Source organism: Takifugu flavidus, unplaced genomic scaffold (genome assembly GCF_003711565.1).
Source record: "Takifugu flavidus isolate HTHZ2018 unplaced genomic scaffold, ASM371156v2 ctg226, whole genome shotgun sequence".
NCBI classification, from domain to species: domain Eukaryota; kingdom Metazoa; phylum Chordata; class Actinopteri; order Tetraodontiformes; family Tetraodontidae; genus Takifugu; species Takifugu flavidus.
Genome location: NW_026621893.1, coordinates 53,582 through 80,612, shown reverse-complemented (window position 1 = coordinate 80,612; position 27,031 = coordinate 53,582). Strand labels below are relative to the sequence as shown.

General features: G+C 46.9%; 2 protein-coding genes across 17 annotated transcripts in view; both read right to left on the bottom strand.

The window, feature by feature from the left end:
- Positions 1 to 435: 435 nt before the first annotated feature.
- The window catches only part of LOC130519843 (NACHT, LRR and PYD domains-containing protein 12-like), a 54,347-nt gene continuing 27,751 nt past the window's right edge, over positions 436 to 27,031 (bottom strand). For 8 of the 15 annotated variants that reach the window (XM_057023435.1, XM_057023436.1, XM_057023430.1 and 5 more), the window contains 3 exons: positions 5,128 to 5,301; positions 4,748 to 4,921; positions 436 to 4,218 (listed from right to left, as the gene is read on the bottom strand). In XM_057023435.1, the coding sequence (XP_056879415.1) occupies positions 4,038 to 4,218; positions 4,748 to 4,921; positions 5,128 to 5,301 (529 nt within the window). In that variant the 3' untranslated portion in view covers positions 436 to 4,037. Of the gene's footprint in view, positions 4,219 to 4,747; positions 4,922 to 5,127; positions 5,302 to 5,829; positions 6,003 to 6,531; positions 6,705 to 8,906; positions 9,081 to 27,031 lie in introns of those variants that run through there. The other 7 variants (XM_057023433.1, XM_057023443.1, XM_057023439.1 and 4 more) reach the window with 5 other exon arrangements.
- On the bottom strand, positions 19,954 to 24,107 carry LOC130519845 (uncharacterized). Of its 2 annotated transcripts, none has more exons than XM_057023447.1 (3): positions 23,911 to 24,107; positions 23,703 to 23,822; positions 19,954 to 21,147 (listed from the first exon to the last, which is right to left on the bottom strand). In XM_057023447.1, exon 3 carries the CDS (start codon positions 21,083 to 21,085, stop codon positions 20,114 to 20,116), a length of 972 nt encoding a protein of 323 aa, XP_056879427.1. In that variant the 5' UTR covers positions 21,086 to 21,147; positions 23,703 to 23,822; positions 23,911 to 24,107; the 3' UTR covers positions 19,954 to 20,113. The 2 variants fall into 2 exon arrangements, with proteins under 2 accessions (XP_056879427.1, XP_056879426.1); XM_057023446.1 differs by having other exon boundaries at positions 23,922 to 24,107.

Here is a 27,031-nt window from a genome sequence, read left to right as displayed (position 1 = left end):
TAACAAATCCGTCTGGAGCCGCAAAAACTGAAATGCCTTATAATGAAGGCAACACATGCTGTAAGTGTCTATATTAGCTTTATTAGCCTACTATCAAAATGATAATTAGGCTACAAATACATAACGAGCATCCTGGAGAGAATGACGCACCACGTGACCACTCTGCTGTACGGTGGTGCTTTAAGTTTAACTTCCATTATAATGAGATGTGGAAATTAAATATTTATTATACAAATTTTTACAGCATTGGAAAACTTTAAGAATGTTTTCATGTTTTTCCTCCTACAGAAATTATTTAAACAAAAAATATATTCACACATCTTTTCCCTATATTTGCTAAAGCTCCAGAGAGCCACTAGGGCGGCGCTAAAGAGCCGCATGCGGCTCTCGAGCCGCGGGTTGCCGACCCCTGATCTAGCCGAATCAGAATCAGAATCAGAAGCAGAATCAGGTTTATTGCCATTGTTCATGTAATACAGTACACAGTATTACACAAACTAGGAATCTGTCTTGGCTGCGACATTCAACATAAAGAAGACAACACTAGAATAAGATAAATAAAATAAAATAAGACATATATACAGTATATACATAAATGGTAAGAAATAGTGCAGGTCCATGCAGGAGTAATGTATTGTTCGTGAGTCCGACTGGCTGCTGTACGTGGTGCTTAAGTGATAAGTCACTTGGTGTTCAGCAGCCTGATGGCAGAGGGGAAGAAGCTGTTCATGTAGCGGGAGGTTTTGGTCCGAATGGACCGTAGTCTCCTGCCTGAGGGGAGGGGGAAAACAGTCCGTGACCAGGGTGGGAAGGGTCGGCCGTGATCCGACCTGCACGCCTCCAGGTCCTGGAGATATACAGGTCCTGGATGGATGGAAGCCTGCAGCCCATCACCTTCTCGGTGTCCCTGACGGTGGCACCAGCAAACCACACGGTGATGGAGGAGGTGAGGATGGACTCCATGATGGCCGTAAAAACTGCGCCAACATCCTGGGAGGCAGTTTGAGCTTCCTCAGCTTCCGTAAGAAGAACATCCTTTGCTGGGCCTTCTTGATGAGGGAGCTGATGGTTGGCTCCCACTTAAGGTCCCGGGTGATGGTGGTGCCCAGGAAGCGGAAGGAGTCCGCGATGGTGATGGGGGAGTCCATGAGGGCAAGGGGGGGCAAAGGGGCTGTGACTTTCCTGAAGTCCACAATCATCTCCACTGTCTTCTGAGCGTTCAGCTGCAGGTTGTTGTGTCCGCACCAGGACACCAGTCGAGCCACCTCCCTCCTGTAGGCAGTCTCGTTGCCATTGGAGATGAGCCCGGTGAGGGTGGTGTCATCCGCAAACTTGATCAGCTTGACAGACTGGTGGCTTGAGGGGCAGCAGTTTGTATACAGGGAGAAGAGTAGGGGGGAAAGTACTCAGCCCTGGGGTGATCCGGTGCTGATGGTGATAGAGTCCGAGACTCTTCCCCAGCCGCACATACTGCCTCCGATCCGTCAGGAAGTGAGTGATCCACCTGCAGAGGGAGGCAGGCACACTAAGCTGGGACAGCTTGGTCCTGTAGCAGAGCGGGGCGGATGGTGTTGAATGCAGAGCTGAAGTCCACGAACAGGATCCTCGCGTAGGTTCCCGGGGAGTCCAGATGCTGCAGGATGGAGTGAAGGGCCAGGTTGACCGCGTCGTCCACAGATCTGTTGGCTCTGTAGGCGAACTGCAGTGGATCCAGGAGGGGGGTGGTGATGGACTTGAGGTGTGGCAGGATCAGGCGCTCTAAGGACTTCATGACTACAGAGGTGAGCGCCACAGGTCTGTAGTCGTTAAGCCCAGTGATCCGTGGCTTCTTGGGGACAGGGACGATGGTTGAGGTTTTGAGGCAGGCTGGCACCTGGCACGACTCCAGGGAGGAGTTGAAGATGTCTGTGAAGACAGGAGTCAGCTCCTCTGCGCAGTGCCTCAGGGTGGAAGGAGACACGCCGTCCGGGCCAGGGGCTTGCGCGGGTTCAACCTGGCGAACTGCCTGCGCACATCCTGCTCACTGATGGTGAATGAAGGGGGGGAGGAGGGGGGAACTGGTGGTAAGTGATGGGGGGGGACTGATGATGAGTGGAGGGGGGGAGGAGGAGGGGACTGCCTTTGATGGAGTGAGGTCCATGGGGGCAGTGGCACTGCGGGGGGGGGTGTTGGGCATAGTGGAGGGACAGACTCTGACAAAGGGCTTTGTCGTCCTGACCCTCTGGAGCCTGAGGCCTGTAGTCGGTGATCTGCCTCAGGCCTCTCCACACAGAAGCAGAGTCGTTAGCAGTAAACTGCTGCTGAAGTTTCTCCGAATACACAGATTTAGCTCTCCTCAGTTCCCTGCTAAACCGGTATTTGGCCTCTCTGTAGCAGTCTCTGTCTCCACTTTTCAGCGCTGCTTCCTTTTCTTTCCTGATCTGTCTGAGTCTCGGAGTGAACCAGGGCTTGTCATTGGAGTAACTCACCCTAGTGCGCGTTGGTAGAATGCGCTCCTCACAAAAGTGGATATATGAGGTCCCAGTGTCCGTGTACTCATCCAGATCATGTGTGGCCCCTTTAAACATGTCCTAGTCAGTTGTATCCAAGCACATGCGCAGCTCCTCCACAGCCTCACTGGTCCATCTCTTCGTGGTGCTCACGGATGGCTTTATTAGTTTAAGTTTCTGTCTGTATGTGGGGATCAGGTGGACCATCACGTGATCAGACAGTCCTAGTGCAGCACGGGGGACGGCCCGATACGCGTCCTTCACTGTGGTGTAGCAGTGATCCAGCGTGTTCTCTGCTCTGGTGGGGCATTTGATAAACTGTTTGTACCTGGGGAGCTCGTAACTCAGGTTGCTCTGATTAAAGTCGCCAAGCACGATAACCAGAGCGTCGGGATAGGTCCGCTCCACTTGTTGAATACAGTCCGCGAGCGTGCGCTGAGCCTCGCGCACGTCCGCGTCTGGCGAGATGTAAACAGAGGCCAGAATGAATGAAGCGAACTCACGCGGAGAATAGAAGGGTCTGCAGTTGATGAAGAGGTATTCCACAGCAGGAGAACAGTGCTGAGAGATCACGGTCACATCAGTGCACCAGTCGCTGCTGATGTAGAAGCAGACTCCACCGCCTGCTCTCTCCCGCCAGAGAGCGCCAGGAACAGCTGGACTCCCCCGAGGAGGAACAGCTGGAATCCCCCGAGGAGGAACAGCTGGAATCCCCCGAGGAGGAACAGCTGGAATCCCCCGAGGAGGAGCGCGCTGTCCGGTGTCTCTTTCCTGAACCAGGTTTCAGTGAAGCAGAGAACACACGAGGTGGAGAAATCTTTGATCCGCATCAGCAACTTCAGCTCGTCCATTTTGTTCCAAAGTGAGTTGGCGTTGGACAGAAAGATCCCAGGCAGCGCCGTGCGCGAGCCTCTCCTGCGTAGTCTCGCCAGGGCACCGGCCCGTCTTCCTCTCCTCCGCCGTCTCACCTTTTGGGCCAAAAAGTGAACCAGGTCGGCTGCAGGAGCCAGAAAAACTGGAAGTAAGTCCGTGGGGGTGAGAGTCCTGATGTTTAGTAGCTCTTCACGGGTGTAAGAGCAGGCAGACACACAATTAACAAACAAAAATAGACAAACAAGAACGCGAGAGACGCCAAGGCGACCGCTCTGGGCGCCATTTTGGATGATTGGATGATTGCTGGCTGCAGGTGAAACAGTAAATACTAAACCCTAAAGGTTCTGAAGGCATGATGTAAAATAGTAACGTATAATACAGACATTTGAAGATACAATTAAGAGAATGTTTCCATGCTTCTAAGAGTGGCCGAGGAGCCATTTAGAACTTTATAAAGATGCATTGTGTGATACCAGGAACTAATTTAACTTCAAGGCGAAGCTGCTTCTGCTTTGTCGACCATCGACTGATCTCCTGAAAGTCCACCAGCGCTTTTTAAAACTGAATTTCTCATCTATGGAGGGAGTAGACGGCAGATGTTTCCACAGATGCTCTTCACACCAGTGGTCAGTGAGTGATGCAGCAGATGAGCGGGAGTTGACTGGCTTCAACCAGCTACTGACTCAATGTCTCCAGCCCATAGTGTTGATTCTCTACGAGATCAGACAGCAGCTTCACTCCTGAATCCTGCAGCTGGTTCCAACTCAGGTCCAGTTCTCTGAGATGGGAGGGATTGGACCTCAGCGCCGAGGCCAGAGAGTCACAGCTGATCTCTGATAACCTGCAGCTCCTTAATCTAAATAAAGAAGGGAAACTTTTATAAGGTTATAAGTGAAACCAGTATTCATCTGAAAGGTTAATCAAAGGCATGATCTGTAAATATTTAATTTAGTTCCAGGTTAAAAAATGATAGTAATATGTAATTACCACAATTCCAACCTCTCAGGTTTGCACTGTTCCAAAGGAGATATATATTGTTCTGGCCCTCACTCTTCCCAGGTTCTCCCACCTCTTTCCCTCCCATCTCATCATGGAGATCCATCTCACCTGTGGCTCATCTTTAAAGGCACAACCTGTCTTAGATGACTTCCTGTCTCCCTCACCATCTCCCTCCTCGTTGGCTGGTGTCTACCAGGCACCCTCACCTAGTTTTGTCTAATTTTGGTTACCATCTGTCGGCTTTTTCATTGTCCTTAAATCAATTTATCATGAATAAGTGGTCCCCGTGTGGCCCCCCTCCTGAAGGAACTGGGCACAACACACACACTCAGAAAGTGTGAGGACCCTCGGATGGAATAATGGACATTTTTGAGAATGGTGTTTACCTCAGAGTTTCCAGTCGGCAGTTTGGAAAGTGGAGAAAACCACAGAGCAGCTTCACTCCTGAATCCTGCAGCTGGTTCCAACTCAGGTCCAGTTCTCTGAGATGGGAGGGATTGGACCTCAGCGCCGAGGCCAGAGAGCCACAGCTGAGCTCTGATAAACTGCAGTCAATCAATCTGAAAAATGCAGGATGAGGTTATACGGTGCAGGTCTGCATGTTATCTGCGTCAGTACTAAACCTACGTTAGTTCTTAGTTGGGTCAGACCTGAATTCACGATATTCCAAGGAATTTTTTTAATGTGGTGCATCACAGCAGTGTTGAGAACAGCCTCACTTCACCATCTTAGCAGCTGGTATATAGGTAGAAAAATGAAGACTGACCTGAGCCTCTCCAGTTTACAGTTTGGACTCTCCAGTCCAGAACAGAGCCGCTTCACTCCTGAATCCTGCAACGGGTTGGAGCTCAGGTCCAGAACCCTCAGATGGGAGGGATTGGACCTCAGCGCCGAGGCCAGAGAGTCACAGCTGATCTCTGATAAACTGCAGTCCCATAATCTAAATAAAGAAGGGAAACTTTTATAAGGTTATAAGTGAAACCAGTATTAATCTGAAAGGTAATCAAAGGCATGATCTGTAAATATTTAATTTAGTTACAGCTTAAAAAATGATAGTAATATGTAATTACCACAATTCCAACCTCTCAGGTTTGCACTGTTCCAGAGGAGAATATATATTGTTCTGGCCCTCACTCTTCCCAGGTTCTCCCACCTCTTTCCCTCCCATCTCATCATGGAGATCCATCTCACCTGTGGCTCATTTTAAAGGCACAACCTGTCTTAGATGACTTCCTGTCTCCCTCACCATCTACCTCCTCGTTGGCTGGTGTCTACCAGGCACCCTCACCTAGTTTTGTCTATTTTGGTGACCATCTGTCGGCTTTTTCATTGTCCTTAAATCAATTTATCATGAATAAGTGGTCCCCGTGTGGCCCTCCCTCCTGAAGGAACTGGGCACAACACACACACTCAAAAAGTGTGAGGACCCTCGGATGGAATAATGGACATTTTTGAGAATGGTGTTTACCTCAGAGTTTCCAGTCGGCAGTTTGGAAAGTGGAGAAAACACAGAGCAGCTTCACTCCTGGATCCTGCAGCTGGTTCCAACTCAGGTCCAGTTCTCTGAGATGGGAGGGATTGGACCTCAGCGCCGAGGCCAGAGAGCCACAGCTGATCTCTGATAACCTGCAGCCACTTAATCTAAATAAAGAAGGGAAACTTTTATAAGGTTATAAGTGAAACCAGTATTCATCTGAAGGTTAATCAAAGGCATGATCTGTAAATATTTAATTTAGTTACAGGTTAAAAAATGATAGTAATATGTAATTACCACAATTCCAACCTCTCAGGTTTGCACTGTTCCAAAGGAGAATATATATTGTTCTGGCCCTCACTCTTCCCAGGTTCTCCCACCTCTTTCCCTCCCATCTCATCATGGAGATCCATCTCACCTGTGGCTCATCTTTAAAGGCACAACCTGTCTTAGATGACTTCCTGTCTCCCTCACCATCTCCCTCCTCGTTGGGTGGTGTCTACCAGGCACCCTCACCTAGTTTTGTCTAATTTTGGTTACCATCTGTCGGCTTTTTCATTGTCCTTAAATCAATTTATCATGAATAAGTGGTCCCCGTGTGGCCCCCCCCCTGAAGGAACTGGGCACAACACACACACTCAGAAAGTGTGAGGACCCTCGGATGGAATAATGGACATTTTTGAGAATGGTGTTTACCTCAGAGTTTCCAGTCGGCAGTTTGGAAAGTGGAGAAAACACAGAGCAGCTTCACTCCTGGATCCTGCAGCTGGTTCTGACTCAGGTCCAGTTCTCTGAGATGGGAGGGATTGGACCTCAGCGCCGAGGCCAGAGAGTCACAGCTGATCTCTGATAAGCTGCAGTAGTTTAATCTGAAAAATGCAGGATGAGGTTATACGGTGCAGGTCTGCATGTTATCTGCGTCAGTACTAAACCTACGTTAGTTCTTAGTTGGGTCAGACCAGAATTCACGATATTCCAAGGAATTTTTTTAATGTGGTGCATCACAGCAGTGTTGAGAACAGCCTCACTTCACCATCTTAGCAGCTGGTATATAGGTAGAAAAATGAAGACTGACCTGAGCCTCTCCAGTTTACAGTTTGGACTCTCCAGTCCAGAACAGAGCCGCTTCACTCCTGAATCCTTCAACGTGTTGGAGCTCAGGTCCAGAACCCTCAGATGGGAGAGGTTGGACTTCAGAGCTGAGGCCACAGAATCACAGCAGGTCTCTGATAAACTGCAGCCACTTAGTCTAAAATAACAATTATTTTGAGAGAAGACAAATAAAAATCAACACCAGAGCAAAACACAGCTTACAAGCAACAAACCTCTGGTCCTGCACCGGCTTATCTGCCGTATGTTCCTATTTTGGGTTCTTTCAGGGCGGTTGGACAAGATCTACGCCGTATGTAAAGTGTGTGTAGGTCAAAATACCTTCCAAGTTTGTGAGACCACATTTCTCAATAGCACTCAACTCTTGTCAGGAGCTGGGGCAAAGCGACCCACTCCTGATAGCTTGTGGGTGATGCTGCAGCGACCCTGCAATCCCTACACTCTCTGGTGAAACCAAATCAAAGGTTTTAGACACTGCTGGATGCTGGAAGGGTGGCTATAGTCTGGACGCATAGTTCCCCTGACTGCACATTTCTCCAACATTGATTGGCAGCTGGTGTCACTCGTTCTCCAGATGAGAGAAGGAAAGAGAGCCACCCCACAGTGTGTTTGATTGCCCCACTGCAAGCTCAATGCTGCCAGAAAACATTGCAGGAGCATCAGTTCCCCTCAGGGCATCAACAAGGACCTCAGGAAAAGGTGCAGCTGCCACCTACTAGAGACAAGCACACTGAGCTGAGATTCAAAGCCCTCTCCTCCCAAGAGAAGAGCTTGTTGTTGGAGGCTCTTCTGGGCGATACCTGGTGCCACAGCTCCAGCTCAGCCCGTCTCTGGAGCTGAGGTGGAGCTTAGCAAGTTTCATGGTTCTCCACCACTTCCTCTCGCTGAGGACCTTCTCAGCTGGTGGTTTCTGCTCCACCTTCCAAGTTGAGCAGGTGATACTTCTGCATTCCTGCCACCACTGTCTCCGCAGAAAGAGTCTTCTCTACTGTTTTATATTAGATTGTAGAAAATTAGGATTTTTGGTGGTGTCTTAGATGTTGTGACTGACTAAGAGCAGGTTTTTCTTTAATAACATAGAGAGATTCGATGAGAAGAGCAAATGTATTATTTTATGAGCTACTTCCACTACTATTATATACACATACTTCCATATTGTCTTAGATTGCAAGCTGCATTTATTGCATCGTTCATAGAAAGTCATATTTGTGAGGAGAAAAACTCCAATAAGGTAATTTTCTTTAATGACCATTACAACAGAAGGAGGCGATGAACAAACAGATTTATCTAAAAATGTGTGAAAACTTATGGATGGAAACCTTTTTAAAATGGTTGCATTGTGTAGAATCGGTGAGAATCAACTTGTTGACTTCTGATTTGGACTCCAATGGAAGTGAGGTGCAACAATTGTGGATGCTGAAAGCTTCAGATCTTCATGAAGGTTTCTGTGGTTGGACTGACCTGCTGCCCCTTTAAGAGGGAGGCAGGTTTGGGCTTCTGGCTGGAATGAAGCCACCTAAGATGAGAATGACTGCAGGCTTTCGGTACAAGGTTTCAACAGGGTGCTCACTTCACACTTGGGCTTTTCTCTTTTTTGGGATGGCTTTTCTCAGTAGAGAAGGGGCATGGCACACTGCAGCAGCTTTCTTTTGGGGTTTTCTAGTTTCCTTCTGATCTTTAAAAGACAGGAAGAACCATTTTTGATTGGTCTGAATGTTTGGGCGGTTTTGGCCAGCCTAAAATAAAACAAGACAAATCTACAACTGATACTTCCTTTCTAGTCATTGATGACCATCCTCACATGGGACAGATTTCCACAACCAATTTAATACTGCAAATCTGTCCTGTGTGGTCTTTTTTCTGAGAACTGTAACACTACGTTTATAACAAAGATGAAACATGGAAACATTTATTGTCTAACTAGTTACACCTGGGAAAGTACTGGATCATCTCTGACTGACCTGAGCGTCTCCAGTCTGCAGTTTGGATGCATCATTGCAGAAGACAGTAACTTTACTGCATCTGTCAGGTTTTGGTTCCAGCTTAAGCTCAGCTCCCGTAGATGAGAAGGGTTTGACGTCATTGCTGAGGCCACAACTTCACAATGACTCGTTGAAAGAACACTATCAGACAGTCTGTTGTGCAGGAAACAAAAATAGTGAGTCAAACTTTGGGATTTCTCATCAACTTATCTGAGAATCTACCTCAACACAAATGTAGCTCATTTCCTGGAAAAGCTAAATTCAACACCGTAGAGCAACAGTTTGAACGACCATCAGATCTGAAATGCAACTGAATTATTCTCAACATTTGTCTTATTTTAGAACAGCTCATAATTACTCAATATTTAAAATGATTATAGCAAATGGTTTAAAGAAACGTGCATCTTTTTATCTGTCTATCGGCTCTTTGGATATTTTGCATTTCATCCAATTTGTACGATCGTGCGTCAAGTCTTAATTCAGCGATCCGATCGATGACATCAGAGTCTCTGGTTGCATCGATTGCCCTCAGCTTCTGTTATATCTGCCTGTTTCCCTTCAAATCATTTTCACTGCACCTTTTGTTGCTAGTGATGAAGTTGCCACCTAACGGGTGTGGAAAGGGTCAAACAACTTTGTGGGTCACATAAAGGCTCCAAACGGAACCGCCACAAAGACCTAAAACACCCATTTAAACCAACGAGGCCGGCTGTTTTTACGTTGAACAAATGAAGCAAAATAGTCACGTGTCATTAGTGAAAATGTGTTTTTCTGTTGTGAATACGATGTATACAAACAAACAAAAGTTATTTAATGACATGACAGTAATTTCATGATAGTCAGTTAACTTGTGGCTCCTATTATTCCTGCCTTATGTTGGTTTGTCTGGATTGACCTTTGAACTTATATCCAGCCAGTGTTGAACATTTCTGGATGAATTGTTGTTTTTAATTTATGGACGCTGCGATGGAGATAAGAATTGAAGAAGGAATGACCACTGGAGGGGGTATTGCTACCTGACATGATCCACTCGCTTGATTTAAACGCCGATGTCCGGCCCCAAAAATCTTTACTTACACGAACTTCCTGCAGTTCCTCACAGCTGGAATCAGGCGACGTCGTCCCTCCACTGAGGTGTTGTACTGCTCAGGTCAGCTCATCCAGAACCTCCTCTGACATCTGCAGCAGGTAGGCCAGAGCTGAACAGTGGATCACTGACAGTCTCCTCTTTGATTTCTTCTCTGACTTCAGGAACTCTTGGATCTCCTGATGGACTGACTGATCCTTCATCTCCATCAGACAGTGGAAGATGTTGATGCTTCTGTCTGGGGAGATTTTATAACTGTTCACCTTCTTCAGGTTGTTGAGGACCTTCTGGTGGTTTCTGGGTGGCTGTCCTCTGATCCAACAGTCCACCCAAGATCCTCTGATTGGACTCCAGAGAGAGACCATGAAGGAAGCGAACAAACAAGTCCAGGTGGCCATTTTCACTATTGAGAGATTCCTTAGTGCTCTCCTGAGGAAATCATCAAGAGATGTGATTGGTTTAGAATATTTTAGGAACTGATTTATAACCACTGTGTCTTTCCTGGTGTGTTAACGGTGGAACATGTAGACGGCAGCCAGAAACTCCTGAATGCTCAGATGAACAAAGCAGTAGACTGATTGATTCTGGAAGATCACACTCTCTCTCTTGAAGATCTCTGTACAAACTCCTGAGTACACCGACACCTCGGAGACGTCCAGTCCACATCGCTCCAGGTCTTCTGAGTAGAACATGATGTTTCCTTTCTCCAGATGTTCAAACGCCAGCCGACCCAACTTCAGAAGGAGCTTCAGAAGGAGTTCTTTATCAGCCTCAGTCAGTTCCTCTGGTCTCTGCTTTCCTCCATACTTCTGCTTCTTCCTCTTTATCTGAACCCTCAGGAAGTGTGAGTAGAGGTCAGTCAGGGTTTGGGGCAGCTCTCCTCTCTGGTCTCTGGTCATCATGTCCTCCAGAACTATAGCAGTGATCCAGCAGAAAACTGGGATCAGACACATGATGTGGAGGCTCCTGGAGGCCTTGATGTGTGAGATGATTCTCTTGGACAGAGCTTCATCACTGAACCTCCTCCTGAAGTACTCCTCCTTGGGAGTCAGTGAAGCCTCGTACTTCTGTGATCCTGTCAACACACGAGGGAGGAATCTGATGGGCTGCTGCAGGTCTGGAGGTGATCCAGATGAGAGCTGAGGGAAGCAGGTTCCCCTGGATGAGGTTCACCAGGAGCACGCCAACGGACGATACTTGTGTGACATCAGAGATGAGCTGATGCTTGTTGAAACCCAGTGAAAATCTGCTTTCATCCAGGCCATCAAAGATGAACAGAAGTTTCCAGACAGTCAGATCTTCTGCTCTGATCTTCTGTAATGTTGGATGGAAAACATGAAGCAGTGAGAGAAGACTGTGCTGCTCATCTCTGATCAAGTTCAGCTCCCTGCATGAGAGCGGAAGCACCAGACTGATGTCTTGGTTCTCCAAACCTTCTGCCCAGTCCAGACTGAACTTCTGCACTGAGAAGGTTTTTCCAACGCCGGCGACACCGTTGGTCAGAACCACTCTGATGTGTCTCTGTTGCTCAGATAAGACTTTGAAGATGTCCTGGCACTTGATTGGAGTGTCCTGGATGTTCTTCTTGGAGGTTCTCTCAAGCTGTCTCACCTCATGTTGTGTGTCCACCTCCTCACTTTGTCCCTCAGTGATGTAGAGCTCAGTGTAGATCTTGTTCAGCAGGGTTCCACTTCCTGCTTCATGAGTTCCTTCAGTCACATGTTCACATCTTCTCTTCAGACTCATCTTATGACCTTCTATCACCTCCTGCAGTTCACCACCCTCTAAAACAAAGAATCCTTTAAATCCTTTTACAATTGTCATCTACAGCAGTAACACAGATGTCCTCAACTGGAAAATATTCTGTCATGTTTGAATGATAGAAGCAACAGTCGGGTAATGACCCATCTCACTGTCAGTTTTATATGTTATGTCTTCTTATGTACACCTATTCTTTTATTCATTGGGTTTCAATGTAATTTAGTATATAACAACCATTTCCATGTCTTCCAAGAGTTTGCTTGGACTAAACAGCTGGTAAAAGCTGGATGATATTTAGAAAAACACATCAAACCTTCTCCAAACACATCATACTCAGCAGACCCATTGTCCTGTAAAGGTCACCTGCCTTCAACTCTTTAACACTTTCCAGAACTCAATGACTAAATGTTGCTAAATACTGTCTAAGCATTTAGGAAGGTCTTCAGAGGGTCCAGGGGTTCCCGTGGAACCAAACAAGTGCTCTCTGGATCTTCTCTTGCACATTGTAAATACACAAGTTGTTCCTTTATTCCGACCCAAAAGTATCTTATAAATACAAATGTACGAGCTTACGTGAGACGCTGTTGTTCAGGTCGGCGGTCTGCAGTTCAGTTCTCCGTTTCTTTTCACCCTTGGGACAGGAGGAATCTCCAATGGAAGCAGACCGTTTCTGATACCTGTCAAAAATGGGAATAGTGGTTATACATGTCTACTGGGCGTTAGCAACGCCTAAGAAAGGCTGCGTTCACTTCTACTTTCAGTTTGCTCTGACAGTTGAAGATTGAATGAACACTGAGCAAAAAATATAAAGTTATTTAGGTTCTAACAAGCTCGTTTAGTTGGAGAAAAGTGTATTTGATCTAAGTGTTTAGTGGCTTTTCTTCATTGTGAATTTATGTTAAAAATAAAAGTGCCAAATCAGGAATATAAACTCATAGAATAGAACAAAAGTTCTCCATTTATGCTCCAAATACAGTCGTCTGGTCTCTGAAACTGATCATTAAATAGCACAGAGGTCACGCGTATTCAAAAGCTTATTTCAACCATTTAGAAATGACTGATATTGTTGTCTATGGGTTTATTAGAACCAGGAGCCTTAGAAATAGACTTTTTAATGAATTTTCATGACATGTGGTGGAACAGTGTGGCAGAACAAGCTGCACAGACCTGCCATGTCTTACCCATCCGTATCTAAATGGAGAGCTGGAGCACTCTGCAATGATGGATATTGTTGGGAAACTTTAAAATATATGCCTAGGAATTTTTGTGAGATGATGTTAACCCATGTAGGAGAAATGACCAGTTAAAAACACAAGCAATTTTCAATTTTAAAAGATTTACCACATTAAAATTAACATGGGAGTTAATGGGAGCGAACACCTGACATGTTGGTGCACCGTTTCATTTTAAGGACCTGATGAATTTCATTTTTCACGATAGTGGAGGCTAATACCCACAAAATGATGTTTTGTATGGTTGTGAAATGTTCTAAGGCAGAGTTATGTGGTTCAGAAAACCTTACTTTAAAGGTGAGCTTGAGGTCTGATACCGAACTTTAAAGGTGTCACACAATCACATCATCACGCTTTAGTTTTTTACATTTGTCTGAACTTCTGAAGTTATTAGTCGTTGTTTGGACGGTCACTCTTCAGGGACACACAGCTGGGCACTGTGGACTCTGCTCTGTCCCCGTCCATCCTGAGGAAACATCAGAAATAGTGATGAGACTGTGATGAAGGTAAATAATCTGTAGAGGTTGTAGTTCAATAATCCCAATTCACTGCATTTTTATCAAACAGGAACATTTCTAATCCATTCTGGATAACAACTGAATCAATAAATCAATGATGTCTCTGTATAATTTTCATGTTTTCAGAGTTTAAGCTGCTTTTTTTAACTGTTCCCTGCAGTGAGAAAAGAACTGGCACCTTTCCCAGCCCCTCATCCTGCAGCACTGAATGTGCTCTAAAGTTCTTTCCAGAGCAAACGTCTCTGCACTTGCAGCAACATGTTGTAGTCATGGATCCGTGAGGAGAACCGGATACAGGAAACGCCCCCACTTTGATCCCAAAACCCAACTGGTGGCCAACGGTGGTCCTGCAACGACGGGGACGCTGGTCCATCGGGCCGACAACACTGGTTTTCCACAGGCCAACATGGTGAAAGGACTGTGCCCCGTTTCATTTTAAAGAGCTGATGAATTTCATTTTTCACGATAGTGGAGGCTAATACCCACAAAATGATGTTTTGTATGGTTGTGAAATGTTCTAAGGCAGAGTTATGTGGTTCAGAAAACCTTACTTTAAAGGTGAGCCTTGAGCTCCAATACTGAAGTTTTCAGGGCGTCTTTGGACCAGTCGCTCTTCATGGACACACAGCTGGACACTGTGGACTCTGCTCTCTCTTCCTCTTCCATCACACATTCACTCATTTTTAAATGTGAGTCTAAACGGTTAAGCAGGAACAGTCTGCTGACACAGAAAAGAAGATTAAAGAACATGATTCTCAGCATGAAGACAAGCAGAGGTCTGTCCATGACGTATTGTCGGCTCATTCACATCAAAATCTATAATATGATGTCACCCTGTACATCATACAGGCCACATATATATTGGAAAAAAGTTTGGGACATCTTAAAAGGTACACCATGTTAAATATAAAATAGTTGTGGAAAGAATGTTTCTCCTGGGTGTTTCAGAAGGTGCGGTGGCATCAGACGGACGCACACAAATACAAATGAAATCATTTTTTATCTGGTTATGGTTTACAAGAAAACCTAAATTCTTTCAAGATGTCAGTTCTCAACATTAAATTCAACAAATAAGATGAGAATGCATTCAAAACTAAACAGAAATACGTCATCACATCATCAAAGTGGGTCAAATGCAGCATCATCTTCTGTCATCTCAGACAGGATTCCAAGAAGAGGATCTTCATTTTCAACAATGCACCTTGACATCTCATCATGGCTCGTCTGTCAGATTACAAGCAGCTTTTTTTGATCAGGTGCATCATGTTTTCACAAACACATGATGGTGCTGGAAAAAACATTTGTAGCCTGACCTAGAGGTCAAAAACTGCATGGCGTGCACAGCTACTAGCTGCAGCTGGTGGTTGTGGCGGAGGAGGAGATACCAAACATATCTAGCAAGCTTGTTTTGGAGCAGAGCTTGTCCACCACCTCTGACCCCACTCATCACAGAAGTCCCACCATATCCATGGCCAGGTGTGTTGGCAGCATTGGAGCCAGCCTCAGGAAAAAGGTGTGTCAATATCTCAGAAGTGATGATCAAGTTGACACAACCCAACAGAAGTCAAGCAACCCAACATGCTGAATAGAATAGATGACACACAGCAAAGGGCAAAAAAACACCCAATTCTGCTCAGACTAATCTCATCTGACCACATGTACAGGACCAAAAATATGAAAACACCATGGGTTTAGGTTTCTTTCCTTTTCTTGACTGCTTTATTCAAAACAGAACACGTTTCATAAACCATAATAACAAATTCATATTCCACAAAGACCCAGTTGTTAAAACAATAAAATGGAATGCCTTGATCTCTCCCTCTTTCCATACTCTCTTTTTTAAATAAAGGATTGATTGTCCCCCTGGTGGAGGGACAAAGAGAGGAGGCTAAAACTGTCGCGTTGTGTCCCTCTTTCCGTGGATTTTTCCACTAACTGCAAATAATATTGTGACTTATTGTGAGTATTAAAATGTGCTTCCTCAACCTCTAAAATGTTGGCTCAGGGTTAGCGGAAAACGCAGTTAGAGGAAACACGGTACAAAGTTTGATCATCCGTCACAACATTCCCGTCGACCAGCCGCAATGTGCGTCCGAAACACGCGCACGCTCATTGCGAACACGCAGGTTATTAAGCCGCATCTCGCAGCGGAACATTGATTCGAGACGACAGCAGTGAAAGAACCAAATGCTACCTGAATATTAGAGGTTTTCCATCAGGGCTCGGTCACTCAAGATGGAGCCCGAAGTTGAGAACTTTCACTTTCGCTTCTTCTTCCTCTACACGTCACGTGTTCGTGGTTGGATCGCGTCATATCCAGCACAAGCGCCTCTCTTCAGAACAATTTGGTCCACGTTTTAACTGAAATACTGGGAAACAACTGGAGTTCGTCTGACAGATGTTCGTTTTTGGGTGCGGAATCAAACTGGGTCAACTTTTTGATCTATAGCATTTTGCATTGTGTGAGAATCTGTAGTGTAGAATGTGATTGAAAAATTCACGATCATAAAAATGTTTAAAGAACATAGCAGTGTCTGTGAGGTTTATGAGCCACAAATGCTGCTCTTTTTAGGAGCACAGCCATCTATTAAACTGTAGTTTGTGTCATAGCATAGTTTTATTGACAAATTCTAAATTGCAAGTAGCAGATATGAACAGGGAAATGCTACGTTATCTGCTTATTCTGTTACAAATAATCTGATGAGATAGGTGTGGAGTTAATTCAGTTGGGGATAGACAGATGGAATATTAGTGTTGTTAGTATGATACTTGAGTTCTTTAGATATTGTTTTCAATTCAGGAATCTGCCGCTTGAGTTGGCTTTTTTTGAAGACAGAAATGTTGACAATAGTGTGGACCAGAGTGGGAAATTCAATTTTATTTAAACACAAACACACTCATAAAACATTAAATCTCAAACTATGTACAGGAGTTAAATATTAAATGTAAAACAATGTACAATAGTGCAACATTACATTTCATAACTACGTACAGTCGTGCAACATGCATTCCTGGCATGTAGTTCATTTTGTCCTTTCCTCCATCCATCTTCGTCTCTCTGCCTCAAAGAAAGGAGTGGCCCCAAACTCTTTCCAGGTCATCTCTCGGGCCATCCCCTTGTCCCGATATAGAGAATAGACTTTGGATGGGCAGTAAATGTGTTTACATGCCGCTCCAGGGAACCCTGTATGTATCTGTGGGCTGTTTGGTCCCTGTTTAAGAGTCAAATGGCAGAACCTGCAGAGGCGATCAGGTGGCTGGGAGCCGAGTCTCTGTCTCCGAGCTTTTACCTCCACACGCTTTTTGGTGGCCTCCAGCTCCCTCTGGAAAAACTCTGACGCGGCAAATTGTTCAAAGGGCATTCTGGGGTCAGAGAGTCCCTCAGCAGCATAAGTCTGATGCACCTTCCTTGAGCAGTAGAAGTAGCGAACAGGACCCTGCTGATAGAAAAAGTGGATGGAAGATCCACCCGTCCCATACGGAGACTTGGGCTGTCCACAGGCGAGACAGGGTTTCGTCTGTCTCATCTTCTGCTCTGGTCGCTGCTGCTGCTGCTCCATCTCTAGAATGCCCTGCACAATTTTTTCAATGGAATCCTGCGTCAGAGGCGTGGGCAGGGCGGCTGTGGGAGGAGTGACAACAGCCGTCTCCATGGTGACTACAGGAACGCTGGTTGTTTTGCTCCCCTCTGTCAAGGAGTACCACAGCTGTTGAGTCTCCAGGAGCTTCTCTGGGCTGGTGTTCAGAGAAGAACTGGTGTTCAACAGCTTTGCCAGATGCTTCACATAGCGGGATATGTGAAACCTGGTTGTGGGGCGGAGCAAGCTGTTCGGATCGGCCGCAGACCGATGGACCATGTCTGCGTAGTCTGGATCCACAAGCCTCAGGATGTCCTTGTCCCCATGATGATACTGCAGCAAACTATCAATAGCGTCTTTCATGGGAAGAGTCCAGCGTGTGTGGTCCAAGACAAACACTCCACCACCAGTCTTCATGGGTCCAGTGCGGGCGCTCCTCGGCGAGGACTTCAGCGGCAGGGGCAAAGCTCCAGAGACGTCTGGAACACAAACAAAGCAATAATGCATCCTTAGTAACTCATATTATCGCGATATGGGCTATTGAGAAAACACATTAATATCCATCCCTTAATAACAGAAAGTGTAATATTTAACACATCAAAAGATTGAGATACACTGACCACAACCTAACTAAATCTATTTTTCAATCATTCGAAGGCCTTAATTCCAACATGCCGCTCTGAAAAACCCGATTATCGTTGACCCCCCACTGATCTTTCAGGATCCTGGTCATCCTCTGCTGGAATCTCCTTTACACGTCCAGCAGCAGAGAGATGGAAGCTGACAGGTGGCGCAGGGGGAAGCGACGGCACAGCAGTCGCTGTTGCCCCGCTGGAGGAAGGTGTTGCCCCAGGAGCATCGTCTGGAGGGAGGGGGAGGGGGCACAAGAGCCGAAGGCCGATCCCTCTTCTGCATTTTGTGTTTGTCCCAGTCCAGAGGGAGCGGAGGGCAGCCCGGTTCTCTGGACTCCAGCCCAAACCTTTCTCCAGTGTCTCTGTCAGAGAGGCGGAACGCAGGGCACTTGTCTTGTCCCGTCACTGCCATGGAAGCAGAGTTCAACTCCCACATTGAGGCAGGGTCAAAGACAGCAGGGAGGACGGCGCCGGGCTTCTTCATGTCACCGGTCGCTGAAAGTTCCACCACAGAACGCCGGTCATGGCCTGGGCCTGGAACAGTTCAGGGGAGACCTGCGTACCCGTGACCCACTGGGCCTGCTGGAAATGGTAGCCCTCCTGCTGAGATGGACCACGGACAGGGATCCAGACGGGGACTTTGGCACTTCGCCCGCTACGTGGTTTAGCTGAAGGGTCCCTCCGTCCCTGTACATTATCCCTCAGACAGTTCTGGGTCACTGAGGCAACCACGGAGGATGTGAACCCTCTGAACGCGCCACGTCTTCAGCATGGATAGGGTTAGGGTTAGCATGGAGCATTTTTCAGTTTGAATGACGGCAAACAAAGAAGATGGCTGATCTCACCTGTCCATCCAGTGGTAGCCGGCCTTTCCCACCCCAGCGTGGCTGTACCTCTGGGCATTCCTTGCTACATCGGATGCAGGGACCTTTCTGTCTCAGCCTGAACCATCACCCAGGACACAATGAGCCAGTTCTCATTCATCACTGCCAAACTGGACATGGCTCCAGATGCCAGTGTCACCTTCCTCGCCATCTTCCTCGTGTGGTCCGACCTGAAAACCTGCCCCAACGTGCCCTGGAGGAGCTTGGTCAGAGACGGCTGTTGACGCTTGAACTCATCCAGCAGGCAGTCAGTCAGGTAGAATCCGGACACAGACACCCCACCCCAACCTTCTTGGTCCTCGTATGGCCCGAAAGCACGTGGCCGATCTTCCATCCTCACGTACTGGCCGATGGTTCTCTGTCCGTACGCCCCAGCCTCGGCCTCCCTCTTTCCGTGGATTTTTCCACTAACTGCAAATAATATTGTGACTTATTGTGAGTATTAAAATGTGCTTCCTCAACCTCTAAAATGTTGGCTCAGGGTTAGCGGAAAACGCAGTTAGAGGAAACACGGTACAAAGTTTGATCATCCGTCACAACATTCCCGTCGACCAGCCGCAATGTGCGTCCGAAACACGCGCACGCTCATTGCGAACACGCAGGTTATTAAGCCGCATCTCGCAGCGGAACATTGATTCGAGACGACAGCAGTGAAAGAACCAAATGCTACCTGAATATTAGAGGTTTTCCATCAGGGCTCGGTCACTCAAGATGGAGCCCGAAGTTGAGAACTTTCACTTTCGCTTCTTCTTCCTCTACACGTCACGTGTTCGTGGTTGGATCGCGTCATATCCAGCACAAGCGCCTCTCTTCAGAACAATTTGGTCCACGTTTTAACTGAAATACTGGGAAACAACTGGAGTTCGTCTGACAGATGTTCGTTTTTGGGTGCGGAATCAAACTGGGTCAACTTTTTGATCTATAGCATTTTGCATTGTGTAGAATCGGTGTAGAATGTGATTGAAAAATTCACGATCATAAAAATGTTTAAAGAACATAGCAGTGTCTGTGAGGTTTATGAGCCACAAATGCTGCTCTTTTTAGGAGCACAGCCATCTATTAAACTGTAGTTTGTGTCATAGCATAGTTTTATTGACAAATTCTAAATTGCAAGTAGCAGATATGAACAGGGAAATGCTACGTTATCTGCTTATTCTGTTACAATAATCTGATGAGATAGGTGGGGTTTAATTCAGTTGGGGATAGACAGATGGAATATTAGTGTTGTTAGTATGATACTTGAGTTCTTTAGATATTGTTTTCAATTCAGGAATCTGCCGCCTTGAGTTGGCTTTTTTTGAAGACAGAAATGTTGACAATAGTGTGGACCAGAGTGGGAAATTCAATTTTATTTAAACACAAACACACTCATAAAACATTAAATCTCAAACTATGTACAGGAGTTAAATATTAAATGTAAAACAATGTACAATAGTGCAACATTACATTTCATAACCATGTACAGTCGTGCAACATGCATTCCTGGCATGTAGTTCATTTTGTCCTTTCCTCCATCCATCTTCGTCTCTCTGCCTCAAAGAAAGGAGTGGCCCCAAACTCTTTCCAGGTCATCTCTCGGGCCATCCCCTTGTCCCGATATAGAGAATAGACTTTGGATGGGCAGTAAATGTGTTTACCTGCCGCTCCAGGGAACCCTGTATGTATCTGTGGGCTGTTTGGTCCCTGTTTTAGAGTCAAATGGCAGAACCTGCAGAGGCGATCAGGTGGCTGGGAGCCGAGTCTCTGTCTCCGAGCTTTTTCCTCCACACGCTTTTTGGTGGCCTCCAGCTCCCTCTGGAAAAACTCTGACGCGGCAAATTGTTCAAAGGGCATTCTGGGGTCAGAGAGTCCCTCAGCAGCATAAGTCTGATGCACCTTCCTTGAGCAGTAGAAGTAGCGAACAGGACCCTGCTGATAGAAAAAGTGGATGGAAGATCCACCCGTCCCATACGGAGACTTGGGCTGTCCACAGGCCAGACAGGGTTTCGTCTGTCTCATCTTCTGCTCTGGTCGCTGCTGCTGCTGCTCCATCTCTAGAATTCTCTGCACAATTTTTTCAATGGAATCCTGCGTCAGAGGCGTGGGCAGGGCGGCTGTGGGAGGAGTGACAACAGCCGTCTCCATGGTGACTACAGGAACGCTGGTTGTTTTGCTCCCCTCTGTCAAGGAGTACCACAGCTGTTGAGTCTCCAGGAGCTTCTCTGGGCTGGTGTTCAGAGAAGAACTGGTGTTCAACAGCTTTGCCAGATGCTTCACATAGCGGGATATGTGAAACCTGGTTGTGGGGCGGAGCAAGCTGTTCGGATCGGCCGCAGACCGATGGACCATGTCTGCGTAGTCTGGATCCACAAGCCTCAGGATGTCCTTGTCCCCATGATGATACTGCAGCAAACTATCAATAGCGTCTTTCATGGGAAGAGTCCAGCGTGTGTGGTCCAAGACAAACACTCCACCACCAGTCTTCATGGGTCCAGTGCGGGCGCTCCTCGGCGAGGACTTCAGCGGCAGGGGCAAAGCTCCAGAGACGTCTGGAACACAAACAAAGCAATAATGCATCCTTAGTAACTCATATTATCGCCATATGGGCTATTGAGAAAACACATTAATATCCATCCCTTAATAACAGAAAGTGTCATATTTAACACATCAAAAGATTGAGATACACTGACCACAACCTAACTAAATCTATTTATTTTCAATCATTCGAAGCCTTAATTCCAACATGCCGCTCTGAAAAACCCGATTATGGTTGACCCGCCCACTGATCTTTCAGGATCCTGGTCATCCTCTGCTGGAATCTCCTTTACACGTCCAGCAGCAGAGAGATGGAAGCTGACAGGTGGCGCAGGGGGAAGCGACGGCACAGCAGTCGCTGTTGCCCCGCTGGAGGAAGGTGTTGCCCCAGGAGCATCGTCTGGAGCGGGAGGGGGCACAAGAGCCGAAGGCCGATCCCTCTTCTGCATTTTGTGTTTGTCCCAGTCCAGAGGGAGCGGAGGGCAGCCCGGTTCTCTGGACTCCAGCCCAAACCTTTCTCCAGTGTCTCTGTCAGAGAGGCGGAACGCAGGGCACTTGTCTTGTCCCGTCACTGCCATGGAAGCAGAGTTCAACTCCCACATTGAGGCAGGGTCAAAGACAGCAGGGAGGACGGCGCCGGGCTTCTTCATGTCTACCGGTCGCTGAAAGTTCCACCACAGAACGCCGGTCATGGCCTGGGCCTGGAACAGTTCAGGGGAGACCTGCGTACCCGTGACCCACTGGGCCTGCTGGAAATGGTAGCCCTCCTGCTGAGATGGACCACGGACAGGGATCCAGACGGGGACTTTGGCACCTTCGCCCGCTACGTGGTTTAGCTGAAGGGTCCCTCCGTCCCTGTACATTATCCCCTCAGACAGTTCTGGGTCACTGAGGCAACCACGGAGGATGTGAACCCTCTGAACGCGCCACGTCTTCAGCATGGATAGGGTTAGGGTTAGCATGGAGCATTTTTCAGTTTGAATGATGGCAAACAAAGAAGATGGCTGATCTCACCTGTCCATCCAGTGGTAGCCGGCCTTTCCCCCCCAGCGTGGCTGTACCTCTGGGCCATTCCTTGCTACATCGGATGCAGGGACCTTTCTGTCTCAGCCTGAACCATCACCCAGGACACAATGAGCCAGTTCTCATTCATCACTGCCAAACTGGACATGGCTCCAGATGCCAGTGTCACCTTCCTCGCCATCTTCCTCGTGTGGTCCGACCTGAAAACCTGCCCCAACGTGCCCTGGAGGAGCTTGGTCAGAGACGGCTGTTGACGCTTGAACTCATCCAGCAGGCAGTCAGTCAGGTAGAATCCGGACACAGACACCCCACCCCAACCTTCTTGGTCCTCGTATGACCCGAAAGCACGTGGCCGATCTTCCATCCTCACGTCCTGGCCGATGGTTCTCTGTCCGTACGCCCCAGCCTCGGCCTCCCTGACGTTCTGTACGGCGTGCAGATATGCCAGGTGAGCTCGTTCATACTTGAGGTGCATGAGCTCATTCACCTGGTTCGCCATATCGGTCGGTGACTTGCCAGAACGCCGCAGTTCATCCATTACCGACTTGCACGCAGCCTTCTTGGAAGTCAGGAATGCAGGCAAAAGGTTAGTAAAGCGCACGGGCAGCTTCTCCACCCATGGAGGGTTGTCAGCGGACCAGTTCCTGCGACAGGCCTTGCAGCAGAGTCGCGAGGAAAAGATCAAATACTGGCCACGGACGCTGACGATCACTGGAGGTCTGCCCACGCCTGCAGAGACCACCTGAGGACGAGGACAGCTATGGAGGCACGGCAGGATGTCATTGTTCCTCAACCTGACCATGATGTGGCTCTCTGGCTTCCAAATGAAAAATGGATGGAGCTGAAAAAAGTTGGGGGACGGGAGCTCAGCCACCATGTCCAGTAGCTCCGGCTGAGGAGGAAGACGCCAAAGAAATTGCGTTCCCAGGGTGATGCACTGGTCGGGACCCAGGCCACAACCCAAGTTGTTGAAGCTCCGTCCTCATCCACAGCTTTTGATGTTGTGAGCAGATCCACTTGCTCATGTCGTGGTCAGGGACAGGCATGGGAACAGGAGCTATGGGAACTAGGATAAAGTAAAGAAGACAGTTGAACAACATCAAGTTATCATTACTGAAGAGACAATTTCAGTGCCCCCGCCCTCACATGATATAAACACACGATACAAGGAAAAACACACGCGCCTCGGACACTTGGTTTCATTCCAGAGCTCACACGTCAGATTTTCTCCATGTCAGTGACAAAGAATCGTGTCAATTTGAATCACCCCGGGACACTTTATTATTGTTCAACACCCCACGGAATGGGGGAAATGTACATGGTTTAACATACCACTCTTTTGGTCTTGGGTAGAGTCCGTCAAGGAGGCACTCTGCCGTCAGAGGTCTGTGCCGTGCAAGAGTCAGGTCCTGAAAACAAGTGCAGACTTGCTATTAAGAAATTACAGTCACTTCACCTGATGACAACATGGAAAGAACAGTCAGCTGGACATTACAGAGACATCAGGTTGTTCATCAGCCCTAAATAAAAAGAAAAGGAAACATACCTGAAGTTGAGTGGGGCTCCTCTACCTTTGTGAGACCCTCTGTCTCTGTCACCAGGAAGGCCAGCTGTGGGGGGAGGGGCACAGGTCTCTTCCTCTTCACACCTGGTGAAGCTGGAACAGCTGCAGGTACGGTCATTTTCAAAAATGAAATGACTTTATTTAAGGCAGCTGCAGTTAGCAGAACACTTGATTGGAGGAACAGAATTACAATGTTTTTACCATCAACTAGTGATGCCTGTAGCTCAGCGGTATCTCCAGGTGGGGCTTTGGAGCGTGTGGCAGATGGAACTAAAAAGACAACATTAGTTTAGTCAGTTCAGATTCAATGAGTTGTGAAGACGCCGTTATTAGTAGAAATTCAAGCAGCCTTATCGTTGCTCCTCCTGCTTTTTAGAATTTTACATCATTAAAATTAAAACAGTATAATTGTCTCATTCACACCAATTGAAATGACAATGTTAATCAGCGCTCTCGAGGCCGAGCAGGAGGAGCATTGGGACTCGGTCAACAAACATGCATTCGCGTGTTCGTACCCGTGCATCGAAACTGTTTTTCAACGAAGCAGCAAAGAGAACAAAAACAAACACTTACCCTCCTCCTCATAGTCAATATCAGTTCATCATTGCACGGATCAATTCATAGTCCTCACGACGGTTATTATCACACCAACATATGAAGAGGAATATTAAAGGAACTCGGCCGGAACATCAAGAACCAAAAATAATAAGATAAGTTTCAGATTTGGAGAGGAATTCTTCATGGAAAGGAACGGAACTCCAGCTCTGAAACCTATTTTTCAGAAACCTGTCTTTGCTCCTGGTGGCACTCTCGGCAGGGCGGCTGCTGCTACTGGCATAGCATCTGCACACAGATGAAAAGAAAAACAATAGAAATCAGATACGGCATGGACTTTGTTTGTCTGACATGAAATAAATGTGGTAACGGTGTATTTACAGCTCTGGACTTGCAGATCAGAGTTATGGATGCTCAGCATCTCCCTTTCCATCTCCACGTCCTCCTCCATGGCTGTGTTAAAGACAAAAATACCGGCTACAGGTTATTAGTAGAAAAGAAAAAAACCTTTTCCCAAAGTTGAACTTGTCACGTGAAGGAATGAGCATACCCAGGGGCTCAGCTGGGGCCTTCATGGGATGCTCAGCAGGTGTGGAAGATGTAGTGGGCTGCTGCCTCTTCAGCAGGTTCTGCTGCAACCTGGACATTCGTGCACCTGGAACGCAGCGCCTGCCTGTGACAAAATCAGCATAGCCATCACCTCTGCTGTCCCAGATCTCCTTCCACCTGCTCTTGGCTCGGGCACCAAATCCAACCAGCTGGTCGTCTTCAGATGAGGCAGTCACTCCATCCCCTCTTCCGGCCTCATAAGTGAGGAGAGCCTGGATTTCTTGGAAACTGAGGGCATAACTCACAAATGACTGGAGGCTGTCCTTACTGTGGCTGTCAGCCATACAGAGACCTGCTGCCTCCTCGCTCTGCACGTTCTTGATCAGATACACGGTGGATCCTACGTCATTCTGCAAAAGCCATCTGAATGACTTCCCTTTATATTTACCAAACTGCAGGACATAGTCTCCCTGCACCTCCATCTTATCTGAGGGATCCCCCCCTCTTTGCCGGATGACGGCCAAAGCGTTCTGCCGTACGAGGTCCTCCCTCATGGCCGCAGACTTGTCCTGAGGAGTGGAACTCACCCGTTTGGCTTCATCAGATGGCTCCTGGAGGAGAAACCCAAGAGGCCCCTTGCGGAACACGACCCGAAGTTTCCCAGGGAAAAAGGCGAATTGCTTCTGCATGTTGAGCTGACATAAAGGAAAAATGTCTATTATGTGTGTGTGTGTGTGTGTGTGTGTGTGTGTTTGTGAGTGTGCGCACACATGCAATTATCATGTAGGTGTGAAAGTGTAAGATCAAGGTTGTTGGGGTGTCGATTCAGGAGTTCAGAAGGTCAGTACCTGGTGTGGCTAGTGAGGAAAAGACTGGAAAGTGATGGTGTGTGTGTGTGTGTGTAGGTGTGTGTTTGTGTGTCTGTGTGTGTCTGTGTGTGAGAGAACATGTTGGGGGGGGGCAGGAGGACAGTATCCCCTCTCAAAGACATTGGAAACAAAAACACACATTTGATGTAATAAAATGTAATACTACCACTACTAATATTACTACTAATAATAATTATAGTAATAATAATAATAATAGCGAGATTTCAGTGCCACGACAAGTAAATCGTTACTTGAATATAAAATATGAACAAGTTCATTCATCACTATCGTGTAATTTAATTTATGAAAAACTAGCTTGACAAGATATGAGTATATTGTAGCATGACAAATACAGTACATTATAATTTAGGGCCAATTATAACACGTTCCTTGCTAATTTAGGACAAAATTGACCACAGCCTATGCACAATTACGAAAAGTTTCCTCATTAATTTAGTAGGAAATCAAGCCCAAACTTACCTTCAGCGAAGTTTACCAAAGAATGAACCAAGAATGGCCGATCCTCCGGAGAGGAGCCGCTCTTCATAGAAACGGCAGAACAGCGCTACAGGATGATAGCGGCCGGAAATATATTGCGTCCGTAGTGGTACTTCTAACATTGAGATTTAATGTTGCACTATTGTACATCGTTTTAGATTTAATATTTATGAGTGTGTGTGTGTGTGTGTGTGTGTGTGTGTGTGTGTGTGTGTGTGTGTGTGTGTGTGTGTGTTTAAATAAAATTGAATTTCCCACTTTGGTCCACACTATTGTCAACATTTCTGTCTTCAAAAAAAGCCAACTCAAGGCGGCAGATTCCTGAATTGAAAACAATATCTAAAGAACTCAAGTATCATACTAACAACACTAATATTCCATCTGTCTATCCCCAACTGAATTAACTCCACACCTATCTCATCAGATTATTTCTGAACCTTCAGAACCTTCTGCAGCTCAACGTGACCAAGACGAAGGAGATGGTGGTGGACTTCAGAAAAAGCAAGTCCCCACCCTCCCCAGTCTGCATTAGTGGGACAGATGTGGAAATAGTCCCATCCTACAGGTTCCTGGGTGTCCAGCTGGACAATAAACTGGAGTGGTCCACAAACACCGATGCTGTCTACAAGAAGGCCATGAGCAGACTCTATTTCCTCAGGAGACTCAGGTCCTTCAGTGTTTGCAGCAGGATGCTCCAGATGTTCTACCAGTCTGTCATGGCTAGCACCATCTTCTTTGCTGCGGTGTGCTGGGGTGCAGGCATTAAAGCAAAGGATGCCAACAGACTCAACAAACTCATCAAAAAGGCAGGGTCTGTTGTTGGCTGTAGACTTGATAACT

Excerpts from the sequence above, each read along its gene's own strand:
- LOC130519845 (XM_057023447.1), bottom strand. The coding sequence starts at position 21,085 with ATGAAGACTGGTGGTGGAGTGTTTGTCTTGGACCACACACGCTGGACT.